Source organism: Staurois parvus, unplaced genomic scaffold, assembly GCF_062004578.1.
Source record: "Staurois parvus isolate SC_StPar_1 unplaced genomic scaffold, SC_StPar_1.0 ptg000336l, whole genome shotgun sequence".
In the NCBI taxonomy this organism is placed as follows: Eukaryota; Metazoa; Chordata; class Amphibia; order Anura; family Ranidae; genus Staurois; species Staurois parvus.
In genome coordinates, this window is record NW_028318132.1 from 2,565,114 (window position 1) to 2,592,842 (window position 27,729).

Consider the following 27,729-nt stretch of genomic DNA (forward strand, 5'->3'; position numbering starts at 1 on the left):
TGGCTGCATTCTTACTGTGTATATGACACCTACAGGTGGTGTGTTTAAGATGTTCATTGAGAACAAACACAGGGAAGTATAGCCTTGTACCACCTATTTGCACATATTTAGAACAAATTACCATTGTTTATATATTTATCTTCTTTTAAGTTTTATTAATTATTCTAAATGTATACATAGCATTATTAGATATTTTGTACATAGCCTTTTTCTGTGATTGCAGTGACAAAATATGTTTACCCATACTGACTTTGTTTAATATTCTACATTTATATTTATTACACATAACTATACACAGTTATACGTTTGTACTTACCACAAAGACCTGACAGGTTAGGTCTTGGAAACAGATTTGGAGAGTACAATTTTCAGGGCTGTCTTAAAGATAATATAAATGAAGTCTAAAGCTTCCTATAGATTAGGAGGCAGTCAGACATGAGTCACAATCTAAAGACAATCCAACCACTGAAGGATCTTTTTACAAACATGAACATCAAATAAGCCAAACACGCATGTTTATATTTATGGAGGAAATAAGGGATCATTGCTTGATGTCCACAGTGCTGTTTTATCATAGGGAAGAACAATTGTGATCAGCGGGACTCAGTATCTGTGGTTCTCGCAAGGCAGCATACGCTGGGATAGTTTAGACTTCAATATCTTGGTCTTCATTTCATTCAAATTGTAACGACCAATAATCGGAAGGAAGCAGGAGAGCATCACTGTTATGATGGCCATCATGTATCCCCAACCAAGGGAACAGCTTCCGCTTTTGTAGGCATATGAGGAGTCACAAATCTGACTTGCAAATGAAGAACGAAGACTCAGAGGGAAGAGGATAAGACCAAGGACAGTAACAGCAACTGCAAAAGGTAAGCAAAGAGATCACTTCAGGCAAATTGCATGTAAGGTACATTTGCTTTATTCTATACCAGCTATTTTCATCCAGGTTTCCATGGAACCACAGGGTTTCTCCAAAGGCAGTTAGGAGTTCTTGGACCAGAGACCTCCTATTTGATGGTGCCTGCATAGTTCCAGGGCCTATATGGCAACAACACTATATGGCAGAGTCAGCGGCATAGCATTCTGAACACCACTGTAAGGGGCATTTTTTCCCAATTGCCTTCAATGTAACTGTTATTTTTCCCACTGACCCCCAATGAAATGGTTTTAGCAGGGGTTCCATGAGACAAGAAATATATTACATGTACTCCTCTAGGGAAAAAGTTTGAGAAAGGCTCTTCTACACCCATACCACAATTTGCAATATGTGTAACTTATGTCTGTTATTTTATTCAGCTATGCCAACTAAGTAAATATGTAACCAAAAATGTTTTTTATTGCTCATTAAGCAAAATGATACTAGGTGACCTAGTAAGGAGCCAGGGGTTCTGCAGCTGGTTCTGACAGCTTCCTGCATTTATTTGGCTATTTTCTTGGTGTTAGCTAAACAAGGATCTTCTTTATCCCACTTTTTTCATTAATCTGAGCATTCAGAAATCACACCACTTACAAAGTGATATAACAGGGGTTAGACAAAAAAAATGGAAACACTACATGATTGCAGGTGTGAAAGTGATGAAATGTATCGCATTGAAAGGGGAAGTGATGTAACATTCTTTTGCTTCCACTGTGTGATGAGACACCTAGTTAACGGATGGGAAGCCTCACTTTTGTCATTCACTGTGTGCACGGTAAAATTGTTGGTGCTCCTTAGCTGGTGCCTCTGTGCCTGAAGTTGCCAGTTTATTTGCTGTGTCCGAAGGTACACTATCAAGGGTTATAACGGCATACGGGCAGAACAGTGGCTAAATGGTTAGCACTTCCGCCTGGTAGTACTAGCGTTGTTGGTTCGAATCCCAGCCATGGCACCACCTGCCTGGAGTTTGGATGTTCTCCCTGTGCCTGTGTGGGTTTCCTCCCACACTCCAAAGACATGCTGGTAGGTTAATTGGATATTGTTTAAATTGTCCCTAGTATGTGTATGAATTTACATAAAGTTAGGGACTTTAGATTGTACACCCTTTGAGGGTTAGGGACTGATGTGAATGTACAATATATATGTAAAGCACTGCATAAATTGACAGTGCTATATAAGTACCTATAATAAATAAATATACAGTTTCCAGGAAAACAACGTCTGACTGAAAGAGACAAAAGGACATTGTGCATGATTGTGACCTAAAATAAGAAAACTGCTGAAACAGTGACTGCAGAGCTCAGTCTTGGTCCTGTGATATTGTACCTCGTGACATGACAAATAAATTGGCAATTTCAATCAGAGAGGCACCAGGTAAGTGGGCACCAACAATATGCCCTCTTTGAAGCTCAGTAAGCTCTGACACAACTCTGTATTTCTAGCGGTACATGCAGTGCACGGCGTAAGTGAGGCTTCCCACCTGTTAGCTAGGTGTCTCATCACACAGCAGAAGCAAAAGATTGTTACATCACTTTTTATACCTGCAAATCATGTAGTGTTTTGATTTTTTTTTTCTTTTTGGTCCAACCCCTGTATATATGAATGCGCCATGATGCTAGATTTTGGCTTGTAGTGATGTATTCAACCAAAAAATAACTTCTCTATCATCAATTGAGGGAAACAGCTTGATAGTAAGAGATTGAGGGGTAAACTGCCACCTACACCTAATTGGACACTAGGCACATAGAAAACCAAAGGCCAGCTCCCTTGAAGCTATAGCCACATCCAAACTTACAACTGCACGGTTTTGTTCAATGTCCTTAGGATGAATGTTCATTTTCTTCTGTTCTATTTTTGAGGGAATACTGGCAGTTTCAGGTTTGATATGGGAAATCTCCCCAGTTAGCCAATAAGTGCAGCTTTTCCTTCATTAACGCATACTGATGTTCTCTCTGCAATGGTCCTGCAGTCGGCTGTGGTACCTTTCTAAGTTCCAATTAGACAGGACTCTGTTCAGGCTAGTATATCTGGGAATTCCTTATGGAGTTACCAGGACCAGAGCTATGCGAGTTTTATCATGACCCATCTCTGAAGACTCACTTTTCTTGAAAGGCTTTTAAGGAATAAAGTCAGTTTTTTGGTATTTTTTAAAGTGTGCCTGTGTGTTTTTGTTTAAACTCTGGCACAGAGGCAGCTGTAGCTAATGCTGGGCACTAGACTATAAGGACAAAAGGTTCTTTCTGCACTTGTTTACTTTTACTGGTAGCCTTGCAAATGGCTCAGAATCTACTCCATTACTGCTCAGGCCCTGTGGGTTTTTTTTCTGGTGGCTGAGCATCTATGGTCAATCCACCATTATCAATTCCTGTAATTCTGTTTCCCAGCTGAGGTTTCCAATGATGTAGAACTGTTTAGCTGAGCAAGCATGGAACTCTCCTCCTCCCATAGAAATGTCTTCCCTCAGAATGGGCTCTGTATGATTACACAGGCAAGTACCCTTAAAAGCTACTTTCTATACGCTCCTCATATCACTTGATCACAAGTTCTTCTAAGAAAAGAATTCACAACTGCTGGAATTCCGATATTGTAAACACTGTTGCCAACATTTCAAAAGTTTAAAGGAACATCTTTTTTGCTGTATGTCTAGCAAGGTATTGTGAGAGGAGCATGTACTTTAATTAGGGATGGGACATTTACTTAAAATGGGAGTGATTCTACAAGAAGCATATTGTGCCTACGATTCCCAGTGATTTGCATACTGTATGTAACAATTTAATTTTAAAATACCATATATACAGCACAAAAACACAGCCATAAAAGGTATTGTTCATGGGTTAATTTTTTTATGTATTTGCTTGCAACAGTTCAGTCTCAAAAGTGCGGCAACCCAACAGATCTTAACCAGCTGCCGACCGCAGATAGCCGAATGACGGCTTCACTGTGGCCGGCCAGTTCTGAGTGGACGTCATATGACGTCCTCCCAGAACGCGCTCTCCTGCGCGCCCCAGGGGGCGCGCACCCGGCGATCTCCGTGATCGCTGTGTCCTACGGACACAGCTGATCACGTGATGTGGTAAAAGGCCAATCACAGCGGCCTTTTACCACCTGATCAGTGGTGTCCAATGACACGCTGATCAGAATGAAATGCAAGTGCCGGTTCTCGGCTGCACTTTCCTCACGCTGTCAGATCGTGAGGAAAGTACTGCCGAGAACCGGCAGTTGTCAGATCGGGGATCGGCACCAATCATCAGGGCACTGATGATCAGTGCCCTGATGATCGGTGCCCAGCAGTGCCACCTGCAAGTTCCGCCCAGCAGTGCGCCCACTAGCTCCGCCCACCCGTGCCCATCAGTGCACCCACCCGTGCCACTCTGCAGTGCCACCTACCTGTGCCCAGAAGTGCCACCTACATGTGCCCAGCAGTGCCACCCACCTGTGCCCACCAGTGCCACCCACCTGTGCCCACCCACCAGTGCTGCCCACCAGTGCCACCCACCTGTGCCCACCCACCAGTGCTGCCCACCAGTGCCACCCACCAGTGCAGCCCAGCAGTGCTGCCAGTCAGTGCCACAAGTCAGTGCCCAGGGGTTGTGCCAGTCAGTGCCGCCAGTCAGTGCCCAGCAGTGATGCCAGTCAGTGCCGTCTATCAGTACCCATCATCAGTGCCGCCTATCAGTGCTGCATATTAGTGCCGCCTATCCGTGACCCCTAATTAGTGCTGTCTATCAGTGCCGCCTATCCGTGCCACCTCATTAGTACTGCCTATCAGTGCCCTTTAGTGCTGCCTATCAGTGCCCATCAGTGCCGCCTATCAGTGCCCATCAGTGCTGCCTCATCAACGCACATCAGTGAAGGAGAAAAAATACCTGTTTGAAAATTTTTATAAAAGAAACAAACTTTTTTTTTTTTTTTCAAATTTTTTGCACTTTTTTTATTTATAGCGCAAAAAGTAAAGTGCCCAGTGGCGATTAAATACCACCAAAAGAAAGTTCTATTTGTGAGAAAAAAATGATCAAAATTTCATATAGGTACAATGTTGCATGACCGCGCAATTGTCAATCAAAGTGCGGCAGCACTGAAAGCTGAAAATTGGCCTGGTAAGGAAGGGGGTATAAGTGCCTGGTAGGCAAGTGGTTAAAGAGAATACAGTGATAAACATCAATTACACTGCAAACACATTTTGCATTATTTTGACAATGACCATTCTGCTGAGTACTGCAACTCCTGCAGTTTACAGAGTTCAGTAGCAGGAAAGGTAGTGTACAGAGGTCCGTAATACAGTGAATATAAAAAGTCACACTCCTGGTAAAATGTCAGGTTTCTGTGTTGTAAAAAAATGAGAGAAAGATAAATCATTTCAGAACTTTTCCACCTTTAATGTGACCTATAAACTGTACAACTCGATTTGAAAAACAAACTTAAATCTTTAAGGGAGGGGGGGAAGTAAACATAAAAAACTAAAATAATGTGGTTGCATAAGTGTGCACACCCTCTTATAACTGTTGATGTAGCTGTGTTCAGAATTAGGCAATCAGATTCAAAATCATGTTAAATAGGAATCAGTAAACACCTGCCATCATTTAAAGTGCCTCTAGTAACCCCAAATAAAGTTCAGATGTACTAGTAGGTCTTTCCTGACATTTCTTAGTCGCATTCTACAGCAAAAGCCATGGTCCGCAGAGAGCTTCCAAAGCATCAGAGGGATTTTATTGTTAAAAGGTATCAGTCAGGAGAAGGGTACAAAAGAATTTCCAATGCATTAGATATACCATGGAACACAGTGAAGACAGTCATCACCAAGTGGCGAAAATATGGCATAACAGTGACATTGCCAAGAACTGAACGTCCCTCCAAAATTGATGAAAAGACGAGAAGAGAACTGGTCTGGGAGGCTGCCAAGAGGCCTACAGCAACATTAAAGGAGCTGCAAGAATATCTGGCAAGTACTGGCTATGTGGTACATGTGACAACAGACGTATTCTTCATATGTCTGGGCTATGAGTTAGAGTGGCAAGATAGAAGCCTTTCCTTATGAAGAAAAACATCCAAGCCCGGCTAAATTTTGCAAAAACACATGTGAAGACTCCCAAAAGCATGTGGGAAAATGTGTTATGGTCTGATGAAACCAAGGTTGAACTGTTTGGGCCATAATTCCAAAAGATATGTTTGGCGTAAAAACAACACTGCACATCACTAAAAGAAGATCATACCCATAGTGAAGCATGGTGGTGGCAGCATCATGCTTTGGGGCTGTTTCTCTTCAGCTGGAACTGGGGCCTTAGTCAAGGTAGAGGGAATTATGAACAGTTCTAAATGCCAGTCAATATTGGCACAAAACCTTCAGAAAAGCTGAACATGAAGCTCAAGTTCATCTTTCAGCATGACAACGACCCAAAGCATACATCCACATCAACAAAGGAATGACTTCACTAGAAGAAGATTAAAGTTTTGGAATGGCCCAGCCAGAACCCAGACCTGAATCCGATCGAAAATCTGTGGGGTGATCTGAAGAGGGCTGTGCACAGGAGATGCTCTCGCAATCTGACAGATTGTTTTTGCAAGGAAGAGTGGGCAAATATTGCCAAGTCAAGATGTACCATGCTGATAGACTCATACCCAAAAAGACTGAGTGCTGGAATAAAATCAAAAGGTGCTTCAACAAAGTATTAGTTTAAGGGTGTGCACACTTATGCAACCATATTATTTTAGTTTTTTATTTTTACTTCCCTCCACCTAAAAGATTTCAGTTTGTTGTTCAACTGAGTTGTACAGTTTATAGGTTGCATTAAAGGTGTCAAACAACAAAAGAGAAAAATTCCCAGCTCAGCTTGCCAACCAGCCAGCAAAACAAACCGAATTAACCTGACTAACAGTATGCGTTAAAAGCAGGTTTGATTAGCACGCATTTGCAAATACATACGTAAGCTACAGAGCCTCGTCACGGCACCCTGATATTTAGTTCCTAACTACAAAGTTTGAGAGCCCCCTAGTAGAGGCACATGTATTTAATGGATAGACAAAGGACAGGTGGACCTGAGGGAGCCCACCCCTCCTTAAAGATATAGGAGCGCACTGGACACCCAGCATGTAGCACAATGGCAGCTAAGGTGTCCAGTGCACCCACTCACCAACAAAGATGTGCCATACTGATAGACTCATACCCAAAAAGACTGAGTGCTGGAATAAAATCAAAAGGTGCTTCAACAAAGTATTAGTTTAAGGGTGTGCACACTTATGCAACCATATTATTTTAGTTTTTTTATTTTTACTTTCATCCACCTAAAATATTTCAGTTTGTTGTTCAACTGAGTTGTACAGTGTATAGGTCACAGTAAAGGTGGAAAAAGTTCTGAAATTATTTATCTTTGTCTCATTTTTTTTACATCACAGATACTTAACGTTTTAACAGGGGTGTGTAGACTTTTTCTATCCACTGTATGTAGGTCAGTAGAGTAGAGGATGGGTCAAAAGGACAGGGTGTCAGGAGGGAGTTGAAGAGGGGTCAGTAGAGCAGAGGGCAGGGCAAAGTAGAGTGGGCAAGAGATGACAGTACAGGGGGAAGGAGGGCACAAGCATACTTGATTAGGAGGGCACAGTACAGGGGTGCAGCAAGGTACAATACTGGGGTCCGGTGGGGCAGGAGGGTGCAGTACAGGGAGGCGCAGGAAGGCACAGTATTGTGGGGTAAGAGAGCACAATATAGGGGGCAGGGAAGCTGCTGCCACACATACTACCTGTTCTGGAAGTTTGTCACTAGGCTAAATCTACAATTGGATTCCAGTGCTCTTCCAGTGTTGTGCAGGAGTTAATAGCACCCGAGGTGAAGAATCTTACCACTGCTGTTGCTTGTGTGGGTGGAATATGTACTGCTCCGATCCGTGCCAGTCCTCCTCTCCTATTCATCCCATGTGATCAGAGCAGTACACATAGCGCTGGTAACTGTTGGGGGAGGGTAGAGGAGGGAGAGATGTCATTCTGTTTGTAGAATGAGTGCAGTGGCGCATGTTCCCAATGACTATTGCTCAAGACACCGGAAAAAATTTAAACCTCTGGTGTTATAAGGGATTTCAAGGGTTTTGTGGCAAATCCGTTTACAGTTCTCATACTACAAAGATGAGTTCATTCTATCTTGGATTTATTAGCACTCAATACCTCAGAAGTTTTGGATGGAATCTGTTTGGTCAGGTATTGCTTTCATCAATTGGTATCAATTAACAGTGATTTATTGGCTTTCCTGTAGGAAACTATCAGTTTGTGGCTCTTACATTTTGTCTTGCCTTGGTCCTTAAAGTGCTCACAAAGGTCCTTGCACCAGTTCTAGACCTTCATCTAAGACTTCCTTTCTCAACCTTTTCAATGCAGAGGAACCCTTGGTGTAACTTTCTGATCTTAGGGAACTCCTGCTAAAAATGGCTTTATCTACAATTCATGATACATTAGTGTGATAGTCAGAGGTAGGAATGCTCCTTACACTTGTGGTCATTGGGAAGAATTATGTCCTTACAGATTGCTAAAAGATCAATGGTGTCAGTGGGAACTTACCTGAGATGCAAAAATTGCTCATTTCTCAAGCCATCCCTGTGACTGGCGCGGCATCAGACCGAAGGACTAGCCAATCTAAAACCGCGCTGTCACGTGCATAACAATGCCATACTCAGCTGCAACCTGCACAAAGATTTTCCAGCTCACTGGACCACAATCTATGTGCTGCAGCCTGAGAGCGATTGTTACTGGGTCAGGTTAATTACGCAATTAACCCTTCACACTGCCACCACCGCCTTTTTGTACAGAGAAGGAGGAAACTCGCCAATCTTAGCAGTAACACTATGATGTTTGAATAAGCAACTGTATACACACTGTCACCGCAGGCAGATGTATGCAAAAGTTAAAAACACACAGTAGCACTCTTCAGAGACAGGGATTCTTAGTTTGCATTAAAGAGCTTTAGAAACAGTTCAACACTTTTCAGAAAATAGGATTTATTACTAAAAAGGTAAAAATGGTGCGATAAAAATATTTACAGAAAAAGATGTAGCCAATATATATATATAAATACAGAGAGCATTAACACAGCAGAGAGATAACAGAAAGAAGTTTAGAGAGGTAGAGTACTTGATTTAAGCAGATTCAAGGGTCCTGAGCAAAAGGGTACCGTTTCTCCCAAAGTTGGTTCCTGATGTTAAAAGGGAGATCTCTTCATCTTACTTCTCCAAGCATAACAGCCTTTTTCTAGGAACCCAGCAGGGTGTCTCCTTAAAGCAAAGAACCAATTGCCTCATTTGGGGAGGGGTGTTTAGGCGGGGAACTCAGGCTATGACCAAATCCCCCGCAGTTTATATTATGGTCAATAACCTTCCCTAGGTACATGTAGCATCCTATCCAGTGGCAGGATAATATGGAGAACGATATTCTGAACGTCCAGACATCACATATGACATATCTGGCTGTGATGGTTAAGGAGATATTGCTTTCTGCTCTTGGGTAGACGTAATCTAGGGGTGTAAGGTATCAGGTGACTTGTATTAAAATGACCTCTCTGAATATATGTCTTGTTTCATTGTATGTATTACCTACGAGAAATTACGAAATTGTATGAAAAAGTGTTTTCACATGGGATATATGTTTTACTGCTATCCCAGAATGCTTTTGAAGTCCAGTGACTGCCGGGTTTATAGTTTTACGATCAGCTTCAGAGCAAGAATGGGACAGACACCCTGACATCAGCTAATTGGGTTTACAACCATCAAGGGTATCCAGCTGTGCCCTGTGCACTCCTGAACTCAGCCACACCAGACCACATGTCACTCAACAGAAAGGGAGGGGGCTGATTTTGGAGTGAGAATGACACAAGATGGAGGATCCTTAGTAACATGGACGACCGCGTCCATATTTATGCGCATGGTTACTACAATCCCTGGCAACCTCTGTGGGAATCCTAGGGTTCCACTGAACCCTGGTTGAGAAACCCTAATCTAAGAAGTATAATAATATTCAGATACCTGGATGATCTGCTGCTGCGAGAACAAAACTCTGATCTTGGACTTCAATGTGTCAATGATAACGTGGTCCCTGAACATTGAGATGTCATCACTGATTCTATCACATTACTTTGAGTACTTGGGCCTTTTCCTGGATATCTTTCAGGCCATGGTCAATTTGCCCCAGGATAAGTTGTTGAAACTGCAGAATCAGGTTAAGCAAATTCAACCCTAACATCAGTCTTCCCTGCATAGTGCTGGGATAAATGGCTTCTACCTTCAAAGCAGTCCCACTAATTCAATTCCACTCCAGTACTTTGCAGCAGAATATTCTAATGATATGAGACAAATTCAGTCTCTCAAGACTAGATGATTGTTAGATGCTTGACCCAGATATCTCTGTCATAATAGCTTCTGTCCCCAGCATTGTCAGAGGACAGGGGTTTTTCATCCTATACATTGGAAGACTGTTGTAACAGACGCCAGTTACCTGGATTGGGATGGAGTTCTAGATCATGTGTTTAGGGTTGTTGGTTTCAAGAAGAATTGAAGCTTCCAATTAACATCCTAGAGTTATGAGCAATTTGTTGTTACTTAACTGGACTCTCTTCTCACCAGTCATTGGGTCTGAATTCAGTTGGATAATGCCACAGCTGCCACGTACATCAATCAGGAGGAGCACCAAGAATATTGCAGCAATGATAGCCGTACATTTTGTGCCCTACATGAAATTTAATTTTCTACTAATATCCAAGGTTCATATCCCTGGGCTGCAAAACTGGTGGGTAGGTTTATCCGTAGACAGCACCTGGATCCGGGGGAATGGATTCTTCATCAAGAAGTGTTCTGGGACATACATCTGCTCTGGGAAACACCAGAAGTGAATCTACTAGCTTTTAGTTAAACATAAAACTGGATAGATTTGTCTCTAGAACAAGAGACATGCCAGTGGATCAGTACGCCTCATTTTATGCCATTCCTCCACTGAAACTATTACCTCAACTTCTATGTAGGGTCGAAGCTGAGGACCTCCAATTATTCACACACTCCTAGCTCCTTACTGGTCTTGGAGAGTGTGGCACACAGACTTGAATCATCTGTTATCTGGTGCTCTATCTGCTCTCCACCAGATCAAATACATTCTGTATTTCATGAACTGACCTTTCACCCTGCTTCATGATCACTGGCTTTGACGGCTTGGCTTTTGAAGACCAGGTATCATGTACCTGGCGATGGAGGCCAATGGAGAGAGGGCTTCCCTTGAGGCTAAGTTCTGGCCTCCCCTGAGAGTGGGACAGCGGGAGTCAGGCCCAAAGTTGCACAGGTCGCCTGTAGGAGTGCTGGTTGGTGGTCCACTCAGAAGCACAGCTGGTGCATGGAGATATGTCTGCACACAGGAGGCGCCTATGCGTGGTATGCAAGCCCTTCCGGGATTTAGATGTTTACTGGGTAGTCGGTTCAAGCCAAGGTCAGTGTCAAGGTCCTACCTTTTCCCTGAGGTTATGTTACTCCATGTGCTGGCGTCCATCTTGGATTCTGCTGTGCATGATGGGAATCCTTTTATGCCTTCAGGTCTCTGTGGTCCATCCCCCAAAGGGGTGTGGCTGATGACATATAAGCCTGTGGCCCGCACATGCTCTTTGCACTTGTGTCTTGTGTCTTTGTGTTGCTATTACTCTGTTCTGACTCTCGTGACTCTCCTGGTATCTGATTCGGCTTGTGACTTGACTATTCTTTGTATTCTCCCTTGATCTGACCCTCTGTTGCTGAACCCGGCTCGTGACCTGTGATTCTCGTCTGCTGTCCTGTACTGTTTTGTCCTGTTGTTGTTGACCCGGCTTGTCTGACTACTCTTTTGTCTCTTCCACCAGCTACACGCCATTGGCGGCGGCCATTACTGCAGCTGAGGTGTCTCGGGGGCCGCGACCTGGTTCCTGGCTGCGTCAAGTCTATCCCCACCATCAGGGGCCCTGGTGAAGGGCAGCCTGGGACTTAGACTCCGCGCCCTGAGGGACTTCGGTCTGTGGGTAGTGGTTGTCGTCAGCCAGTGCGTTACATTGTTAGGCCTGCCTGTCCGTTCCTCGGCCCCTGCCCTGACATTCAGGTACCAGGTGGAAATCAGAGCAGATGTAGTCAGATGGGATAGCCGAGGTCATACACAGAGGAGCGAGAGAGAGTATCTGTAAGCCAAGCCGAGGTCAGATCAGGGGTAAAGCAGAGTAGACAGGTCCAGGAGCAAGCCAAGTCGGTATCAGGAAATCACAGGTCACAATCACAGGACAACAACGTCTGGCAGCAAACTGAGGCTGATGTGTGCTTCTGCGGCCATGCAGGGTACTGACAGAAATGCCAGATCTTCCAGAACTTCTGCTGTGGACAGGACTCTGACACCAGGTTCTGATAAACAGGGGCATTTTGTGTTCTCTAATCCAGACCATGTATAATGATTGTAAATATTCTTCCTGCAAGAGTTCTCATCAGCTTGGAACACTTATTTTCCCTGCTGTGAGTCTTTAGGGATTTTTCCCACATGCATTTCAGTGGCCTGTGTTCTTTCTTTCCTCCAAGTGAGTATAGAACAGTATTTTGTCTTTAGCACCATCAAACATTGAGAGTTTTATCTGTCCATTCTCTAACATTTTCTTGCTATTCATTGCTGATTCATCATTGTGTTAAAGGAACCAGAAAGGGAAGTAGCGGAGATTCTGTGTAAGATGTGGTTTCTACACTGTAACTTGGTATTGCTGGAGCATTGTGCGATCATTGCTGGCGACTGAGGCCAATAAGATTTATGACCTTAGCCTACTATGCAGGATGCTGCGTGATGGTGGGAGAAGATGAGAGAGATGGGGACCTGTTGGAGACTGTGGGGACCTCCGTATGAAAGCAAGGATGGAACAGCAGACCTTGCTGAGGACAGTTACATGCTGGGTTGCTGTGAGCTGTGGAAGATCTAAGGTGCGATTGGAGATCTGAGGGTTACAGTGAAAACTAAGGAGCACCGTAAGAAAAAAGGGGCACCGTGAGAACCAAGGGCCACTAGAAAAGGCTGCAGAACACTGTGAGATCAGAGGGGCACTGTGAAAACTGAAGGGTAATATGTGAACCGAGGTAGTTCTAAGGGTAACTGTGAGCACTGATGGTGCTGTGAAAAGGCTGGTATAGAGTTTGAGGTTTTCTATATCAGCAGTTAATGACATGTATTGTAGGTTGACAGTTCCTAAATAAAATAAGAATAACATTAAAATAAATTTGAGTATCGCCATTAACTTAGTGATGGTCATGTCAAGTTTGAATAGAATATATTTGAATTCAAATAGATTATAAAAGAAAAGAATAGAAAATAATAAAGAATAAAATAGAAAAAACTATAGAATAAAATAGAATATAGTTGTCTTCTGAAATTCAAATTGAAAAATGATTTAATTAGAATAGAATAAAATACAAAAGAATAGAATAAAATAGAAAAGTATAGAATAGAAAAAAACAATACAATAGAATATAACTGTATTATGAAATTCAAATTTCAAATAGAATAAACTTGAAAAGATTACAAAAGAATAGAATATAAGAGATTTTAAAAAATAGAATAAAATAGAAAATAGGAGAATAGAAAAAAAGTAGAATAGAATAAAATAGAATATAATAAATTAATAGAATAAAAAAAATAGAATATACCCATCTTCCAAAATTAGAAATTCGAATAGAAACAATTTGAATATGTTATAAAAGAATAGAACAGAATAGAAAAGAATAGAAAATAATTAAAAAGAAAAAGCAATAGAATAAAATATAGTTATCTTTCAAATTCAAATTGAGAAAATGTAAATTCGTATAGCATAGATTAGAATAGAATACAAAAGAATAGAATAGGAAAGAACAGAATAAAATAGAAAAGTATAGAATAGAAAAAAACAATGCAACAGAATATAACTGTATTACAAAATTTGCATTTTGAATAGAATAAAATCAAATTTGAATAGAATAGAAAATAATAGAATATAATTGTCTTTTGAATAGGTTAGAAGAAACAATAGAATATAACCGTCTACTGAAATTAAAATTTTGAATAGAATAAATTGAAATTTGAATAGATTAGAAAAGAATAGAATAGAAAATAACTGAACTTAATAGAAAATAGGAGAATAGAAAAAACAGTAGAATAGAATAAAATAGAATATAAACTGTCTTCCAAAATTCAAATTTCAAATAGAATAAATTTGAATAGATTAGAAAAGAGTAGAACAGAAAAAAAATAGAAATAAGAGGAAAGAATAGAATCGAATAAAATAAAATATAACCATCTTCCGAAATTCAAATAGAATAAATAAGAATTTGAATGCCAATTTGAATTCTAATGTATTCTATTTGAATACATTCGAATTCGATTGCCAATTTGAATTCAAATTGCATTCAAATCGAATTAGAAAACAAAACAAATTCCGAAATAAAAAATAAATGAATTTAACAAAACTAAATTATTTAAATAATGAATTGAAACAAAACACATTTTTTTCATTCTGCACATGCCTACATGTTATGCTTTCTGTCTTTCTACAGTTAGCAGGAAAGGAAAGCAAGTTTCAGGATATCATTGACTGTTGATATATTGATTCCACACTTGCCTGAGACTTGCAAATTGATTTTTTTTCCCAAGAAGCAGCAACTCCATATCCACCTTTCAGATGATGCACACTTAAAGCTTGGGCCCATCACCCATAAGACTGCCCCTACGTTAACCACAATTAACTCAGGACACTAACAACTTTTACGCTTTGACATCCTGAGTTCCCCTATGTTCCCATTATCATTCCCAGAATACAATGGTTTCAAGTGCACAATCCCCAGGTGGATTGGACTCATTTACGGAAGCAAAACCAATCCTGTCCTATGCATTGTGTTACGTTTGATATAAAATATATATCAACAGAAACTGATTGAAGACTCTATGATGACTTAACACCAAGGAAGATTTCTCCTGCAACTATTTTAGAGCAAGCCTGGGGTGCACATTGCCTATGGAGATTGTGAAGCCTCAATAATCAGAGCTAAGTAACTGTTATTGTATACAGAACATAGTTTCGCTAGGAAGTAGATAGCATTTTGCTTGTTATAGGTATATCTGTCAGTCTTGTATTCAGTGGTGTATTTTGGTTTTGTGCTGCACAATGCAAAACTAAAATCAGGTGCTCCCCCAATCTAAATTTATCACACCTCTTCCTCTTTAAACGCCACCTCTTCCTATTAGAGCTCCACCTCAGGAGTTGGTCAGAGATTGCAGACATGATACAGGAGTTAGAGACTGTGGACAGGATACAGGAGTTGGTCAGAGACTCTGGACAGGATAGAGGAGATGGTAAGAGACTACGGACAGGATAGAGGAGATGGTAAGAGACTGCGGACAGGATAGAGGATTCATGGTCTTCATAGGGAATAGAAAGTCTCATGTAATGCCTTCCATTTGCTCACCTCTCTGTATAGTAGAAGATTTGATGGAAGTCACATATCACAGTGGAGTCCAAGGACAGCAGTACCCTGCCCTAAGGCTGGCAGCACTCCTGCATCCGCAACAGTCCTGGCTGTTGCTGTGATTCATAAAAGGCATCAAGCAGCACCATTACATCACTGTGGGCCCATCCAAGCCCAGACAAGACTGTCCCCTTGCCCGATACAGTCCTGGGGGGTGCAATTGCCCCCATTCCCCCTCCTGTAGCGATGCCACTGGCCCCTTCTGCCTGGGGGTGGCACCGCCCCCCTAAAAAATGCAGCCCAAGGCAAACCTATTACATAATTCACCCAAAACATACACAGTTCCAGTGGTTCCCTGAAGCCCAGGCAGCATTTGATAAACTGAAGACACACTAAATGTCAGCACCAGTTTTACAGCATCCTGATTTGGATTTTACCTTACATGCTTGAGGTTGACACTTAGGAAACCCCAAGAAGGGATATCTTGTCACATCACCAGGGTCCAAAGGCCTTACTGCATCCCATGGCCTTCTTCTTTTCTGAGTTAATCCGAAATAAAATTGATGTGGGTGACCGAGAGCTACTGGCAAATAGCGACACTCGAAGAATGGAGGTACTTGTTGGAAGGAGCAATGCACCCCGTCATACTTTTACTGATTTTTGCTGAAAACTGTAAAGCACCAAAGACCTTGTCAGGCTCACTGGGCCTTGTCCTTTCCAAGATTCTCTTTCCACATCACTTACCGACTGGGGTCCAAGAATGGGAAGGCGGATGCGTTATCCTGTATGTTTGAAGATACCCCTGAACCATCTTCTAACATCCTCCTGTCTTCCCAGAATTTCTTGCTGTTTCAACCACATTTGATGGTTTCTATTCAACAAGCCTCTGCCCTTTGTCCACAATCTGCAGGAAACAGGATGGAATATGGTGGTGGAACAATAAAATCTTTGTTCCTCAGGAGATTCGGCCATGTGTATTTAGGAATTTTCATGTCCATCCATTGGCAGGCCAATTCAACGTTCCTTTTGGTGGCCAAGCCTTAACCAGAATTGTAGGAACTATGTATGATCCTGCACGAACTGCTTACTCAACAAGAACAACCCATCTAAGACATGGGGCCTGCTCAGAACTTTACCCATTCCAATACATACATGAGAAAGAAGTGGTACGGCTACATGGGATTTCTAGCAGTATTGTATCCAAGGGGTGTATTGTATCGGGGGGTGCAATTCACCTCCAGATTCTGGAAATACCTCTGTATGGCTGTGAAAATCGAGGTTTGAATATCCTCTACATATCACCATCGCAGCAATGGTCGACCAACCAACCAAACCCTGGAACAATATCTCTGATGCATTGCATTCTTCTAGCAAACTGGGCCTTGTTGCTACCACTGGTGGAGTTTGCATATAATATCTCCTTTCACTCATCCACCAATCAATCTCCATTCTGAGCCAATTATGGGTTCCATCCTACCTTTGTGCCAAATGTCATTCCAGAAACAGCAGTACTTGCAGTCCACACCCAACCTAAAACTTGCATGCCCCTCACAAAAGCTGGGTCCAAGGTTTAGCAGTCCTTTTGAAATAGAGAAATCAATCCCGTGGCTTAAGAGTTGGCAGTTCCTGATTGCTAAAAAATCCATTCAGTGTTCCAGTTTCACTGCTCAAGCCTGCTTTTCCTGACCCCTTTCCTGAAAGGCCTCCACCAAGCTACGTGACATAATTTTTTCTTTTTTTCTATTAACCTCCCTGGCGGTATTCCCTGCAGTGTCCCCTGTAATGTCCTCCGGTGGATGCCGGCATCTGTCTTCTGGGTTCCATCCCCTGCGACGTCGAGACATACGGGGGACGGAACGGCGGGAAATTTAAAAATGACAAAAAGTGACATTCACTAGATACACTAAAATCACATAGTATAACATTACTGTATCAAACCATTTCACATGAGGGGAGGAGCCTGAACATGGTGGTGCTGGAGGGCTCGATGTAGGAGCTTGCAGCTAAGCTCCTCCACTAACCTCCCCAGGGGACCCCCTAATGAAGATAACCTGCGGAGTGCTTACCGGAGAGCCGGGGGAGCTGGCGAGGGAGAGGAGACCCCGAGCTGTGAAGGGGTAAGAGTGGCCTGCCTGGAGTCCGGCGAGTGGGAGAGCCAGGTTGCTGGGAAACAGGAGAGCGGTGCGGTCACATGCCCAGCCGCAAAGGAGTACTGGGAGCGCAGGAAGCCGGCTGGCGTGCATGTGAAGGAGGGAGGGCGGCTTTCCGCTCCCAGCTGCCTACTCTCCTGACTGCGCCCTGGCTAAGCTGAGGAACGAGAAGAAGATGGGGATGCTGGCTCTTTGGGGAAGACCCCTATGAAGGCAGAAGCAGCAGGACAAGCAGCCCTGAGGAATCCCCCACAAGGAAAAAATTATATAGAGGAGCTGGACACCTGAAACCCCCACCTGTCTGGCAGCAAGGGAAGAGGAATACAGGTGAGTGAAAATGACTGGAACTTTTATAAACATAATTGTCCCATTGTGCTGCTAAGGAGACTTGGGGGCAAGGGGGAGTGAAGGGGGATTCCTAGGGGCTTTAGAAATAGAAGAAGAGGAAAAAGAGGAAGAAAAGAAGATTAAGCAACTTAAATGAGGAGGAAAATCGGTCACTAATTGGGCTAAAAGTGGGGCCAGTGTAATCTCTGTGAACCATTTATTTACACAAAGAGAATATAGAGGAGAATAAGGCCCATAAAAGCAATGAAGAACAAAAGTAGTAAAGGAAGTGGGCCTAAAGGGTCCCAAACGGGAACAATTAAACAATATACATCTCAGGGAAAAGTGACCCCAGAAAGATCTAAAGGTAAAAACGGAAAAGGAGAATTGGATATCAGTCTGGAAAGTGGCCCTCGACCAGGCATGTCCAAAGTCCGGCCCGCGGGCCATTTACGGCCCGAGGGTCGGTTTAATACGGCCCTCCATGTCAGTGTGTCAGTGTGTCTTATGGAGCGAATATGGAGCGGCCGGTCCGGTATTTCCACCGCGGCCGTGTCAGAATACCGGGCCGGCCGCTCAGCTCTGCAGCGGGACCTTACCTGTTCCTCTATCCAGCGGCGCGCTGTCTTCCCGGCTTCTGTAGTGTGGGCGCTGGGCATGACATCCGGGTGCCAAGTGCGCATGCGCAAGAAGCGGTGCTTTTTGTGAATGGTAAGGCGGTACCTGGGACACATGACAGATCCCAGAAGCCGCCGGAACAATCACAAAGCGCAAGTGCTTCTCGCTCATGCGCACTGGGCACCCGGCTGTCATGCCGAGCGCCATTACAGAAGCCGGGAAGACAGCGCGCGGCTGGATCGAGGAACAGGTAAGATCAAAGAACAAGTGCGGAAGTAAGAGCGGGTACCTGTCAAATTCAGGTACCCGCTCCCCACCTCCCCAAAGGTCAGCAGTCATCTGTACTGTCCGCAGTCTCTGGTCATCCCTGTGCTGTCCGCAGTCTCTGGTCATCCCTGTGCTGTCCGCAGTCTCTGGTCATCCCTGTGCTGTCCGCAGTCTCTGGTCATCCCTGTGCTGTCCGCAGTCTCTGGTCATCCCTGTGCTGTCCGCAGTCTCTGGTCATCCCTGTGCTGTCCGCAGTCTCTGGTCATCCCTGTGCTGTCCGCAGTCTCTGGTCATGCAGTCCATTAGTTCAGAATTTTTTTTTTCCTGTTTTCTGCCTCTAAAACCTAGGTGTGTCTTATGGTCAGGTGCGTCTTATACAGCGAAAAATACGGTAACTTGGCATAAAATAATTTATTTGCATTTAATTGTAATGGTTCAAAGAATGTTTGGAAAAATGTTCGGCCCTCCACCATGTTCACTTCATCCAATCTGGCCCTCTTTGAAAAAAGTTTGGACACCCCTGCCCTAGACTATCGTTGGGACTAAATGTTAGTAGTCAACAAACAATAGGAGCCATGGAGATGAGAGAAAGTGAAAGAGAACTACAAGTACCAAATAAAAAAGAAATGGCAGAGATGTTTAAAGATTTAGAGAAGATAATAAAGCAAGAAATGGCAGCTATTTGAAATGACCTGGGGCAGGTGTTGATGAGAGTGGAAGAAATGGAGGAAAAAATTAAAAATCAGGCCCAAAACATCACGGAATTAGAAAAGAAAATAAAGAATATGGGGAAAAAGCAGAAAAAAATGACATATAAGATGGAGGTACAAGAAAATTGGGACAGGAGGAGTAATCTTAGGATAAAAGGAGTCCCAGAGAATGCAAAAGGGGAAATACTGCAAGAATTAGTAGGTAAAATTTTAAACTCCATAATGGACAGACCTGCCCTAGAGGTGATTGACTTGGAAGATATCGTGAGAATAGGAAAGCGCCAACAAGGCACAGGGAAGGAAAAACCAAGGGATATAATTGTTAAATTTAACAAATATGGAGATAAAGAAGCAATCTGGAGAAAAATCAAAGGAAAAGCATCAATTAAATATGGAGAAATGGATATCCAGATATATGCAGATCTTGCACCGGAGACTCTGTGGAGAAAGAGATCCCTGAAACCCCTATTAGAACAGATGAGGAAAAAGAATGTGTTTTATAGGTGGGGGACCCCAGTGTGCCTAATTGGATGGAAAGATGGAGTTACAGCTTATTTGAGATTTCTGGAAGACCTAAGAGATTTTTGTGAAAAACTTGAGTTGCAAAGAATGGAGATTGTGGGATGGGAGGAAGAGGAGAGAGAGATAGGAATAATGAGACAAGAGGACTGGCAGTCTGTCAGAAGGAGGAATTAGGAGGGGAGGGAGGGGGGGAGAGAGGGATGTTTTTCCCTCCCTTTTGTGTTTTTTGTTTTTTTTTTCTTCTTTCCTCTTCTCTCATGCCTCTCTCTCTTTCTTCTTCTTATGCCCTTTAATCTTCCTTATAGTACGAAAATTTGTTCTGTTTCAAGGGGCACCTGGAACGTTGGGGAGGAAATAAGAGGAAGATGGAGGGTACTGGGGAGGTTGGAGGGAGGAGGAGCCGTCCATGGGAGGAGCTTGACCCCTAGTATTAATTCAAAAGTGGGGAGTTAGACCCACAAATGATTAATAGGTATAACAATTGCCTAAAAATGGGAAGGGGGAGGGGAGGGGGGGTATTAATATTAGAGTTAACACTCTGCAGGATTTAAGGGAGTACTAAAGCAAGGGAAATAGAGGAAGAGGGTTGGTAGGCAAAAGGAGGGACATAAGAAAGATGGATGAACTACAAGTTGTCACCTATAACGTAAAGGGGTTGAATTGTCCTGGGAACAGATTTAGGCTATTTTCTTGAAAGAGACACATTTTGAGATAGAATCATAGCTTAAGTTAAAATCTAGAGATTATCCAACATGGTATTATGCAGATTCCCCGATCAGGAGAGCAAAAGGGGTGGCAATAGGGTTCAAAAAAAATATAAGATTTGAGTTGGAGGATAGAAAAGTGGACCCAGAGGGGAGATATCTGTTTTTGAAGGGTAAAATGCAGGAGGTGGAGTGTACAGTAGCTAATATATATTGTCCAAATAAGAAGCCGGAGATGTATTTGAAATGTGTGCTAAAAAAACTGATGGATTTTAAAAAGGGGTTGTTTGACACTGGCCGGGGATTTTAATTTCTGTATGGAGCGGCAAAAAGATACAACCTCTTCTGTGCAGCGTGAGGGGAGTAGATCTCTGAGATTATTAAAGAAGGTGATCCATGAGTTTCAATTGGTAGATACTTGGAGAGTTATGCATATGAAGGATAGAGACTATACATTCTTCTCAAATGCACATGAGACGTATTCAAGGTTGGATTACATATTGATAGAACATCGATTTATTGAGGCAATGGCTAAAGTAGATATAGGAGCAATGACTCTTTCAGATCACGCCCCTGTTCTATTGAGGATGGGATGGGGAAGGGGGAAAACAGATGGGATAGGATGGAGGTTGAATGAAGCACTTCTCCTGGATGAGGATACTGCCCAGAAGATTGGGAAAGAAATCGAGAGGTTTTTTAGAGAGAACAAGACAGAGGATGTGTCGACAGCTACAGAGTGGGAATCTCATAAGGCATATATAAGAGGTATCCTGATTGCTATTGGGGCAAGAAAGAAAAGAGAAAGGAGAGAAAATTAGTGGGCTCTTAAAAGATATATCGGACCTGGAAAAGTCACATAAAAAGAGCACAGTAAAAGAAATTAAGCAGAAGATAATAAAAAAGAAAGAGGAGCTAGAGACTTTGATGGAGGAGGAGAGAAGGAGAGTCTATAATAAAGTGCTAAGCGAGAAGTATAAATGGGGAGATAGGCCAGGAAAACATCTAATGAGAGCCTTAAGGAAAAAGAAAAATAGGAATTATATCGATAAAATAAAAAGCTCTAAGGGAGAACTGGTTCATTCAAATAAGGAGAATGCAAAGGAGTTTATTGATTATTACAGAAAGTTGTACAACATTAACCCATATGACACAATAAATAATAAGGAAACTGAAAATAGGAAAAAAAGAAAGATATACTTAAAAAATGCGAGTCTACCGAAACTAAAAGAAGAACAATTAAATCCTTGGAAGCAGAAATTACACAAGAAGAAATAAAAGTAGCACTAAAAAGTATGGGGACAGGGAAAAGCCCAGGACCGGATGGCTATACGGTGAGGTATTATAAAAAATGTAGTGAATTATTAATACCCAAATTGGAGAAATATATGAATGCTCTGGGAAGAGAGATGGACATGAGGAGAGAATCCGTACAAGCTCATGTGTTATTGTTACATAAGGAAGTAAAAGACGCTTCACAGTGTTCTAGCTATAGGCCAATTTCATTGTTGAACTCAGACACCAAGTTATATGCAAAGGTCTTAGCGAATAGGTTGAAGGAGCATATGCCTGAATGGATACATGGGGACCAGGTGGGCTTTGTCCCAGGAAGGGAGGGTAGGGACAATGGGTTGAGATCCCTGATGCTTATACAGAAAAGTAGAAAAAGGGAGGTACCGGCGTTGGTTCTCTCGATCGACACTGAAAAGGCCTTTGATAGAGTAGACTGGGGGTTCATGATGGATACCTTAGAAGCCCTGGGAATCGGAGCTAGAATGAGGGAATGGATTAGAAAGTTGTACAGGGAGCCCTCCGCAGTTATTATAGTAAATAGGGAAAAAACAGAGCCCATTGGGAAGTCAAATGAAACAAGACAAGGATGCCCTTTGTCCCCCTTGTTGTATGTTATGTCATTGGAGCCCTTGTTGTCTACGATAAGGAAGAATAGAGATATAAAGGGAATTCAGATAGGAGATATAGAGCATAAAGTGGCGGCTTTTGCGGATGATCTGCTATTTTATGTGGGGAATCCCAGGATAACACTCCCAAACTTAATGAAGTCGCTGAAGGAATATGGGGAATTATCAAACTTAAAAATCAATCCAACAAAAACTGAGATCCTAAATATAAATATCCTAAAAAGTAAAAAAGAGAAAATACAAAGGCAATTTCCCTTTATCTGGAAAGAAAGAGATATACAATATTTAGGAGTAAGGCTCACTACGGCGTATATGAATTTGTAAAAACTAAACTATATTTCATTATTAAATGAAGTGAAGGAGGAATTAAAAACGTTAGAGGAATTCCATCATGGTTAGGTCAAAAATTATAATTGTACCGAAAATCTTATATAGATTTCAAATGATTCCAATTAAACTGCCAGAAGCTTTTTTCAAGGTAATAAAAAGAGTGATAACAAGATACATTTGGAGGAATAAAAAACCGAGGGTGTCCTATGAAATATTAAGTAGAGACAAAGGGAAGGGTGGTCTGGGAGTTCCAGATATTAAGAGATATTACACAGCAGTAATACTAGGGAGAATTTTTGACTGGACATTTAATGTGGAGGGGAAAAGTTGGGTAAAAATTGAAAATACACTTTGTGGAACTAATTTGAATAGAATTATATGGTTACCAGCACAATATAGAGGATTGAAAGAGGATTTAAGTTTATACACTGTGAATGTTTTAAGGGAATGGGATAAAGTACTCAAATATATGAAGTGGGAATTTACTTCTATTTTAATGTCACTAAGAAATACAGAATTTTTTCCCCCAGGTAGAGAGGAGATAACAGGTAGATGGTTTAAAAAGAAAGATGTCCAACTGAGAGATATTATGGGGGAGGGGAAATCGAAGTCTTTTAAAGATCTGGCAAAGGAAAAGGGAAAGATTTTCACTAAGTTAGATGAGTGGCGCTATCACCAATTAAAATGTTTTTGGGGAAATCTCCCAAAACCTCTGAGAATGAAAAAGGATTGGAATTTGTTTGAAAGGTTGCTGGATACACGGGGGGATGGTAAACACAGAACAGCTAAAATATATAGAATTCTCACAGAACTAGACACAAACACCAAATCAATGCACATAGTGATATGGGAAAGAGACATGGGGGTGGTATTAGATGAAGAAAAACAGAAAAAAATAAATAGATTAGTTCACGAAAATGTAAGTTTGAGGGATGTAGAAATAAACTATAAATGCTTAACAAGATGGCACATTACACCAAGCATAGAACAAAAGATAAGTAGGGAAAAATCATTGTGGTGTTGGCGAGGGTGTGGAGAAGAGGGGACAGTGTATCACATTTGGTGGGAATGTCCAAAAATTCAAGTATTCTGGAAAACAATAGTACACTTAATAGAGACCATAACTGAGATAAATATTGGGCTAGACCCAGAGATGTGTTTGCTGCATAGTTCAGAGCTATCAGCTAGCAAATATAAGAAATTAGGTTTAGGGTATTATATGAACGCTGCAAAAAGCCTGATCCCGAAGTATTGGAGGAAAACAGAAGTACCGAAAGAGGAGGATTGGATAGAGAGAGTGAACTGGATTAGCAGGATGGAGAAGCTCTATTATATGCAGGAAGATAAGATGTAGGTATATTATGCGAAATGGGAAAAATGGGAAAACTCTGAAGTAAAGGTGAAAAAGTGAATGAAGGAAGATATAGAGAGGATGGAAGGGAAGGATATTCTTGCTTTGGATAAGAGGTAATGAAAGAATGCAGAGTGGGGGGGGGAGGGGGTATTGTTTTAAGGGGGAAAAAGAAAAGTAATAAGAAATAGTCATGTATATTTATTATGAATGTGATGAAAGTGTTTTGTTATTGCTTTGAAAAATTAATAAATATTTAAATAAAAAAAAAAAACATTTCACATACATTTTGTCCTTAGTGCTTTGTCCTGTGCCCTGCCTGCATTTTTACTGTTCTTAATGCCTGGAAACTGAGAAACGTCCATGGCGTCCAAAAAGCGTCCCTTTAGGTCAAAATCGGTTTTAGACCAGCTAGAGAACAGCAATAGTAAATCAGAACTACTTGCAGAATTGAGTGATAATGATTAGTGGGGAAATTCGTCATCAGACACTGAAAACGATTTTGCGACTTTGCTCAGTGATGTGCGAACTTGGCGCTATATTTCAAATTTCAGTGTTTTTGGTTTGGTTATACTATTTAATTAAATTTATTATTATTATATTATTTTTTATGATTATTTATTAAATTATCAGTTATGATTTCGTGTTTCAAATTTTAACATAACCGGGATGTTTACTAGACTCTTGTTCGGACAGATTTCAGTGAGTTATTCCTAAAAATTACAGGCCTGCAATAAAAAAAATACATATTTCCATGCAAAAAAATGTACCACTTGGAGCACAGAAATATGGACATAATCAGACCGCTAGGGAGGTTAAAGCAGAACCACTATGACAGTGAGTGGTTCTTGGTCTCTTAGTCACCAGACCTTGGTGTCATAGAATTGTAATGCTGCAACCTTGTCTTCTATACATACTTTCTCTCAGTTCTAGGTCTGATAGGTCTGCCTCCATAGAAAACTTTGGTTAAAAGCTTCTTCAAGCGACTAATTAATGCCCTTGGTTTCCTTTTTTTATATTTTCTTGTTGGCTTTTTGCACTCAATTTGGACTGCTTTTGGTTGTCTCTAGGTCACTTACTCTTAACGTGTCCTTCGGTGGATGAAATAGGATTTGTGTACTCACCATAAAATTATTTTCTCTGGGTCCATGCAGGGACACAGCTCCATCCACTCATATACTATTGTTCTCTCCTTGGACTGCTTGGACTGAGCAGGTGGGAGGGGCCGTAGCCTCAAGAGGATTGTCATTCAGTTTTCTTTATGCCCAGTTTCTATTTATCCTGGAGTTAATAGTATAATCCTGAAGTCTCTTGCTATCAAGCTGTGTACCTCAATTGACTCTGAGAAAAGGTGTTTATGGTGAATACAAAAATCCTATTTTCCTGATCAGTATTTTTTTATATATCTACATCATTTATGTTTTAAATACATTTTGATTGCTTTTCATACAGTGTAAAAATTAAGAAAATGTTTTTAAGTACCTGCAGTGAGCTGTGTGTGTCTGGCTGGAGTACACACCCTTCTTTGGCAAATCCCTGCAGGTATGATTGTCCATGACAAAACAAGTAATGCTCCAAAACTCATCAGCAACCAACCAGCAAAGAGTATCACAGCTGCAATCTAGAACAAGAAGAAGAATTGAATTACAAATTCTTTTTCACATTTAAAGTACATCAGAGACTATTATATGGGGATAGCAATTTTTAGACTGAATGAAAGTTTACGTGCATGCTAATATATTTGAAAATGTATTCTCCTTTGCAGCTGACTGAATACTAACATAGCAGCAGAATGTAGGAAGATGAAATGTGTGAGGCTCAAATGCACAATTGATACCCAGCCTTTCCATTTAGGTTATAAAAACTGTCCGATCTCAGCTAGAAGAATTTAGAAACAAATCTGATGGCACAGTTAGCTGAATTACATCTAATATCCACAATTTCCAAAACCTTATAAAAAAAAGTCCGAACATAGAAGAAATAAGTTCTGTTTTCTCGATGTGAGAAATGTGATTCCTAAATAAACACAAAATCTTAAAAGCATGTATCATTAGATCATCTTCAGCTGACATATTGTACTTGTGTAATTTGTACTTACATGTGAATCTAGCATCAATTGTTACAAGTTTTCATTTCATAATACGTTAAGGATTTCCTAAAAAAAAAAAAAATCTGCATATTCTACTTTTCTGTATCAACACATTTCCTTTTTTGTGGAAACTGTTCTTTTCATCTGCTAAATTATTCAGAATTTCAAAACTTAGCACTTAGGTGCACAGCTGGCCCCTGGTACATTACATTGTTCATACTTGAAAGGAATGTGTTTAAACAAAACTACATATTGATGGTTTTTGATGGAATTCATGGAGAAAATTTAAATCTTTTATTCTCCTTGTGCCACTCCCTGTAGTGAACTAGAGGCATCATTATCTACCACAATGCCTGTGCAAATATCCTTGAAACAGAAGTGCTAAGCAGTGCCAAGTCCAATCATAAAAATGCAATGGTTCCCATGGAGAACCATTGCATTATATCATGGCTATGTGCCACCAGATTTTTCTAGCAGGTGGTTCCCCTCTAGCGAAAGCTGTACAACCTGACTCCAAGTTTATAAGATGAAGGGGAAGGTGACCCCCCCCCCTCTTCCCATTTTGATACGTGTCAAAAATACTGATTTCCATTTTTCCTTCAAATCTAAGGAACACTGCAATATTAACTTTAACATACCTTGAAATATATAATATTAATAGCAAATTAAAGAGGAACTTCAGTCCCCTTTAGCTTTGCTTTCAACACCACTTCTTCCCCCAGTGTCACCATTTTTGTTACTGTAGTGCATGCCCAGATGTGTCAAAGAGCTCTGCCCACCTTTCAGGTCCTGGCAGAGCCCTGCAGCTTGTGTGTGCACGCAGGGGTTGTTCCGTGCCTGTGCAGACACAGGAGATGTTGGAATTTCATAACGCTCCACCTTTGCACATGTGCAGAAAACCCACATGTGCACAGATGTGCCATAGTGTCCTGCTGGGACAACTGTGCATACTCAGAATCTGGGAGTGGAGGGCAAACATTCCCACCTAGGCAAGAAAAATGGAAGTAGTGTACAGCAACACAAATACTGTAAATATATGAAGAGAAATATCCAAATGTGAGAGGGGAAGGAAGAGAAAGCAGGCTAAAGTAAGTGTGTATTTAGGGTGAAGGTCTGCTTTAAGCTTTTCTGGTTACCTTCCAAAAGAGATCAGGAATTTCCTCCAAGGTCTTAAAAACAATGCATGTCTGGTTACAAGGAGAACTGATTTGGCCACTGCATTGAACAAACACCCCAAAAGATATGTCATCATTTTTAAACCATGCTGAGGATAATAAACTGAATCCTAAAACGAGAGACAGAGTGAAGGAGAGGGTCACCCACAGAGATCCCATACACGACACCATCAGGAAGAAGGATCAATAGAGCCAGCCATTTGT

The 27,729-nt window shown here is 41.5% G+C and overlaps 1 protein-coding gene across 1 annotated transcript; it reads right to left on the minus strand.

The window, feature by feature from the left end:
* Positions 1-145: 145 nt before the first annotated feature.
* On the minus strand, positions 146-27,729 carry LHFPL7 (LHFPL tetraspan subfamily member 7). The gene is made up of 3 exons (XM_089684083.1): positions 27,487-27,729; positions 25,744-25,882; positions 146-863 (listed from the first exon to the last, which is right to left on the minus strand). Exons 1-3 carry the CDS (start codon positions 27,694-27,696, stop codon positions 604-606), a joined length of 609 nt encoding a protein of 202 aa, XP_089540209.1. The 5' UTR covers positions 27,697-27,729; the 3' UTR covers positions 146-603.